General features: G+C 40.1%; 1 protein-coding gene across 1 annotated transcript in view; it reads right to left on the bottom strand.

The window, feature by feature from the left end:
- Positions 1-1,128: 1,128 nt before the first annotated feature.
- Positions 1,129-6,832, bottom strand: part of trabd2a (TraB domain containing 2A) — a 54,171-nt gene continuing 48,467 nt past the window's right edge. The window contains exons 6-7 of the mRNA XM_031855755.1: positions 5,994-6,266; positions 1,129-2,176 (exon numbers count right to left, since the gene is read on the bottom strand). Of these exons, the coding sequence (XP_031711615.1) occupies positions 1,978-2,176; positions 5,994-6,266 (472 nt within the window). The 3' untranslated portion in view covers positions 1,129-1,977. The remainder of the gene's footprint in view (positions 2,177-5,993; positions 6,267-6,832) is intronic.

The following is a 6,832-nucleotide window of genomic DNA, read 5'->3' as shown; positions in this document are numbered from 1 at the left end:
ACCACATGCACACATCAAACAGCTTCTAATAGCAGCCTTATCACAGCACATTAACCTCACATAAACATGCCATGAACCTTGGGTCAGGGCAGGAGGGCAGCATGTGTGTGTGTATACTCACCCACACATTTGTTCAGAACAGCCAGAACACACGATCAGTGTAATGCCGTTGTGATACCAGATTACTGATTTGTATCAATAATTAGTAATATGTCTTAAAGTACCTAGAGACATATCTTACTGCATTTAACCGAGAGACACCTGATGCCTGAGTATACATGTAGTGAATTATGCTGTCCTCTGTCAAATGGAGGCAAAAATGCCACAAAAAATAAAAAATAACCTCTGTAGCGCTGAGGGGAAATGCAGAGTCAGGGGCTACTTAATTGCTGGTTTTTCATGAAGAGCACTCCCTCTCACACTGCTCTTAGTCATTTGATTCATTGTTATTATGAACATATTGATCAAAGCAGCTCTGAACCTCTTTATGATGGCAGGATCTGACCGAGTGATTTGCTTTGCAGCCAAGCATGAGCAATAAAATCAGATTTTAATGTAGATAAATATTTTATTGTTGTCATAGTAATACTATTACAATCAGCTCATGCCGTAAGTGAAATGTGAAAGACCTAGAACACTATGCTGTATGTCTGTGTAGACAGCTTTACATATTTAAGACTGAATTATAATTATTACTATCATATGCATTTGAAATCATACTTGAAAACATTTGAAATAATACATTTGGAAATCATGACTGCGAAAAATTGGAAACAAACAAACATTGGGAATGTTTGATATGGCCTACAGTATAACTATAGTAGTTAAATAAATTAAATGAATGATCTCTATGTGAAGAAAAAACACACATGACGTGAATCCTTTCAACAGACGCATACAGCAAAGCAAGTGATAACACTGATACATAAAGTATAATACCCTTTCCAAAAATGTCATGTCAGTGAGACACCTGCCATGGGCTATGGTGGTTAGTTCCTGATTTTGTTTTCAAAAATATACTGCATATCTATTTATATATTTATATAAACAACAACAAAACTTTTGATGATTTTCATTTTTTTTTTATAATTCTAAAATACATCTATAATATTTAGAAACAATATGTACAATTAACCCCCGCAATAGGCTTTGATGCAACAAATTCTTCTAAAATTGAAGAATAAATTAAGGTCTTAGGAGAAACACTTCTGTTTGTAAGGCCAGGGGGGTTTAAGAGCCGATAGACTTTGCTTGTCACACACTCTCTCTCTCTCTCTCTCTTTCACACACACACGCACAAACACACGCACTCACACACGCACACACACACACACACACAGACAAAGGACATATGGTTCCAGTTGTACTTACTGAAGGTAATTGATATTCAGCAATAGTTTCGGCGAAGTTCTCAGGTTCATTCAGTGAACAGATGAGAACTTATATTCTCAGAGGCTTGAATGTTGAATATTTAGAGTCTATTGTAACACTAAGGGAATGTGTAGTGTAATGTCAGTGAGATGTCCGATAACACTTCCCGTTTGTGAGCTTTCGCTTTTCTTTCCTGCTGCGTTCTGTGTACTCGCTCCTGCTGTGTGTGTTTGTGTAAAATAACTGAAACCTTATAAAACATTTATGTTTCAAGAGTCCTAACGTTATATGAACTTACATGCCCATGAAGGCCTCAATTTGTAAGAGACGTGTTCTATATGATTTACCATTCAACACAAAGTGTATCTAACCCAACATCCATGGAGTGTAATGTTACCAGACAGCTACAGCTGATATCACATCCTCTCTCCATGCTGTTTCGTCGCCTCTGCGACTCACCACACTCTTTTCCAGCTTCCTCTAGGTCTTATGATGCACGATCAGATCTCGCTTCTATGAGCCGATACAGGAAAACCACCACATGTGAGAGTTCATCCTCATGAAGGGCTGGCTGCTTTTATAGAGTCCCAACTAACTAATGCTCTACTAGAGAAACGCAGTCCATGCCTGTGGGATCACTGTAAGCAATGTGCAGAGGAAGACAAGTAAAGATGGTGAGGTCGAGGAGGTGGTCCATGCTGAAGATATGTGATGGTGGTGGCTGTGGACTCTGTCAGGTGGCTGCACTGTGATGTAACCATTGATGATGCGAACCAGCGGGGGAGGTGGAGACTGGACCATAGTGCTGCGGAGAGAATACAAGAGAGCAGAACAGATAAATTAGATGATAAAAATCTATTCTTTTCTTTTAAAGGCCCCTAAACCAATTTTCTAAATCAGCTTTTTACTATGAATGATGGGGTCCTACAGTTAGAACAGCTTTGCTTATTTAGTGTTTTTGTGTGTGTTCTCCTCAAAGGTTTGAGAAGGACGGAGTTCAGTTGGAAAATGTATTTGATGTTACATACTGCCATGAACCAATCAGGGTTTAGCAACATTTATCAACAGTTATGGGGTTGTGTGGTCATGTTGCCAGGCTGCCGTCAGTCAAATGTGATCAAATCCTCATGAAGCAGATTAGTAAGTAATAGCAAAGGATGTTTTTTTTTCCTAGCTTTAAATTTGATCGTTGCTTTTTTACTCATGGCTATTAAATATCATAGAAAATATTTCAAATATGAAACCAAGTTGCCAGGGGCCTCTAGTGTACGTTGTGAGAATAACAATTCAAAAGCAGGTTTTTTTTTTTTGCAAGAGTGTGTTGCTCAAAAACCTTCCCATATTCAGGAGTTACAACAGTCTGGGTAAGACCTTATTATTTCCGGACTAATTACCATATTAATTTATTTTATACTTAGCCACTATACTGTTCTTTGGGATTGAAAAGAAAATCATAATAATCTGCAGAAGAACCGGACTCTCTACGTCCCCATGTCATCCACGATTCAAGAGAAAATGTGCAGACTGCATGGAAAAAAAACAATGGAAATATTAATGATGGTGAGGGCTACACAGGAAACATTCTCAACAAAGGAATCCACAGGCCAATCAGCAAAGATTTAGCGAATACAAAACTCCGAGGCTTGCAACCCATTGATCAGCGTATGGCTATAAACCAACAGCCAATCAACCCGCATGCTTCGCTCTCTTTCTCTTTTTCTTCTCCTCCCAATATTATATATCCTGTCTTTCTGTCTGTATCTGTCCTCTTTTAAACAAGTCTGGCAATTAAATCATTTCTGATCTGCTGTTTGATCTGCAGAGCTTGTGTGGTTTGGACTGGGACGAGGCCAGGCAAAACAAACACCCAAGTTCCTGAAGTCGGAATCTCCTCATACCAGTGAGCTGCAACAGCAGTGTGGAAAGAAAAGTGTGTCTATCACCATTGCAAAAAACAAGGAATTCAATTACGTCCCAGCCCTCACCTATCATCGGTCGCTATTCTGACTGCAGACAAACGAGACTACATTTAGAGGGATTGTTGTGGACAAAATGAGTTTCCGTTTGGATGGCCGACTGCAATCTCTTTGGCTGAAGAAGGGACAACATTGGAAACGTTTGGAGAGTTAAGCGCCAGTGAAATTAAGATGGCTAAAATATGCAGTGTTAGAATCAGTGATAGATGATCGAAAAAAACACCCAAATAGGCAATAGCACATAGATCACAGTGACAAGCCAAAGCAGTAACAATCCTCTCTAGAATCAAACACAAGCCGCTTCGCAGATTACACTCTTTTTGGTACTGGTTTGAAATGCTGAGATTACAAATGTCCAAATATTTCTCTCACAAAATGAACCATGACTGATTTCATTACTCACAGACACTTGGAGATAATATTATAAGCTTTGCATTGATTGGTGTTGTCTAAAGACTGTACAGCCTGCAGCTTTAGGCTTTAGTTATTAAATACATTTTAGTATGGACGATTATTTCAGACCGAACAAGGGGCAGAACTCTTAACTGGTACCTTGTTTAGCAAGATTTATTTATTTTAAAGTGTCTGTAAATTATTAAAGCAGCTATTTAAAAGTCCAGAGCAAACATTTTTTTTAAAGTTATGGAGCAGGTTTATTTAGATTTGAGGGCAAAGATAGGTGTCATGCATCAAACACAACGGAGAACTGTGGCTCCATAGTTCGGTAACTCTCTCCCTTTCTCAATCATCCACCTTTTCAGACGTTAAAATATACAAAGATGTGCACCGTGTACACTAACATATGTACACAAACAGTCTGTTTCCTTTCCGTTCAAAATACACGGGCTCTCAGAAAGAGAGAAAACATTTCTGCAGACATAATGTACACAAACGTTCACAAACCCCCTCTGTTCCCGTGAAGAACAGACGCTACATGGTTGGACATTTCTTTCTGTAAAGAATTTGGAATTTTGTATACTGTACATGGAAAAATACATACGGATATGGAGGTAAAATATATATCTAGATGCTTGAGAGCAGAGTCCAGTTTTGCAAACCCTTACCCACCAGTAAGCTGCAATTTTGAAATCACTGGAATAAATTGTAGCCTTACCAGGTTCAATTTGAGATAAAAAGACATTTTATCTTCTCTTATTTCTCATTTATCTTGTTCCTTTCACGTGTTCCGCCCCCAGTGCAGGACCCACAGTCTACTGCACTGTTATGATGCAACTTGTTATCTGCTACAACAGCAAACGTAAAGGACTCAGATCTGCTGACGTGCTTAACCTCTAGCAGAACTGTTGAGTTTATCCCAATATCCCGTAGTCAGATTTAAACATGCAGAGAAACATGCTCACACCGATGTACAATTTACATTCTCCCAACCACGATAACCTGCATGTCTTTGGACTGTTGAAGTGCACTGTAGCAGACAAAGGAGAATGTAATGTAGAGGGAATTTGCAGCTTTGTATTAACAAAGGAAGAGGAAGAGTCGGGGTAAAAAACAGACGTCAAATATTGAACTGAAATGACATGGTTAATGGTAGCCTATGGCTTCGGCAGGACCAGAGTTTATGTTCCTGCATAAACAGTTTCCATCTGTATAATGTTGACACTAGCCATAGAAAACAAGCACTAAGTTCCACACAAATTAGGAGTCTGGGAGGGTTGACCAGACAAACACATGCTCATTCAGGAGTCAGATAAAAGAAAAAAATGATACTAAAAAGATTCAATTTGATTTTGCACCTTTATACTATGTTCACACTACAAGCGACAAAGCAACATGCTACGAGCAATGTTTTCTCCCACAGTCCAAAAATGTGCAAGCCGGGTGAACTGGAATCTCTTAATAGGTGTGAATGAATGTGGTTGTCTGACTATGAAGTATATGTTATGACTTGTGATGGATTATCCCCTGAGCAGCATAAGCTGGTGTAGAAAATGGATGTCGGGTCAAATAAACCTTTTTTGCTTCCTGCCCACTGGCACAATTATATTCATCACAACATAACATTGTGCCATTACAACAAACTAAAATAACTGTCAACACGGCAGACCACACCTTGTGCAAAGGTCTCCTTTTTGTCTGAAAGGTGAGCTTGTTTTGTTGTCCGGTCATAGATCCCTGCCTGGAGCTACTGTGAGAACAAAACCGGATACTTAGCAGGAATTCCCAGGCTGCTATTTTTCCATCTAAGACACTTATACCATCTAGGAACTAGTCTGGACTCATACTACGCTGCATGGAGTGTGTGTGTGTGTGTGTGTGTGTGTGTATGTGGTGATATCTGTGCAGATTGCATGAAGACTATGGTGATGTGATATGGTGGCTGTTTGAGCCTGCGGCATCACACCAGGATGTGTCAGTTCTATTCTATGGACAGGTGGAAAGGCTGCATTACACATTTCCAATTTCCCCTCCCTCCTCTCACATCCTCTCCGTCTTTCTTCTCTGAGCTTTTACCGTTATACTCTTTTCTTTTCTATTGTCAACACCTGTGACCGTCTCGCTTTTTCTACGTTTCTCCTCATCCCTTTTTCACAGCACAGGAGACAGACAAGTCATTAATGACAGATGTGTATCAGAAACAAGATGCCATGCACGTTCATCTTTTCACCCCTCCCCCTGTCCTCTTACCTCTCCTCAATGCGAACCCAAAGGTCATTAAAATGCCGGTGCCGCTGTTTCTTCTGCTTGTTCCTCCTCTTTTTCTTCAGCATTTTTCTCTCTGCTTTCTCAAGCAGCTCCAGGCTGTCCGGCGGCAGAAGCATGTGGGGTAACAGATCGTCCTCCAGGGGATGCCCCTGATCATCCTCTTTGTGGGGGAGCTCATGGAGGAAAGGCTCGAGAAGAGGGGGCTCATCGTGGTAGTCTTCTGACTCTGGCGAGTCAGGTCTGGATGATGATCTCCTAGTGGGTGCAAATCACAGGAACATATGAATTTAGTCACAGAATGTACCATTTACGCTTAAATATGACCTTTAATGTCAGCTTATGTGGTATGTGACCTATCTGTCCCACACAATATTATCAATACTTCTGGAGTAAACCTATATGATGGGTAGAATAGTGTTTTTAGTTGTCTAGGATTTGTGGATGCTTTGTTCAGCAAAGACTGTAGATTGTTGTTGTTTGCATGCAAATTATGCCTAACAAATGTGAGTCTCAGGAATGCTTGTTTTCCTCTAGTCTTTTTTCTATGCATGTCCCTGTCAGTTGGGTGGATGGTAAGTCAAAGTTTGCACAATTCCAATATGGGCAGAAATCATGGCAATACAAAATTACATTTGGTTTGGCGAGACCAGCTAAGCCACTTCAGGTGGAATCCACCACCAAAGCCAAAAATCTTCTCTGCCGTATTGTCAAGTATTGGTTCCTGAACAAATGGTGGAGAAATTGATTGTGCTGCAGAAGTGTTATATATTCATTCACACACACACACACACACACACACACACACACACACACACACACAC

Source organism: Anarrhichthys ocellatus, unplaced genomic scaffold (assembly GCF_004355925.1).
Source record: "Anarrhichthys ocellatus isolate YVR2014 unplaced genomic scaffold, GSC_Weel_1.0 scaffold16, whole genome shotgun sequence".
Taxonomy (NCBI): domain Eukaryota; kingdom Metazoa; phylum Chordata; class Actinopteri; order Perciformes; family Anarhichadidae; genus Anarrhichthys; species Anarrhichthys ocellatus.
This window is presented reverse-complemented; position numbering and strand designations above follow the sequence as displayed.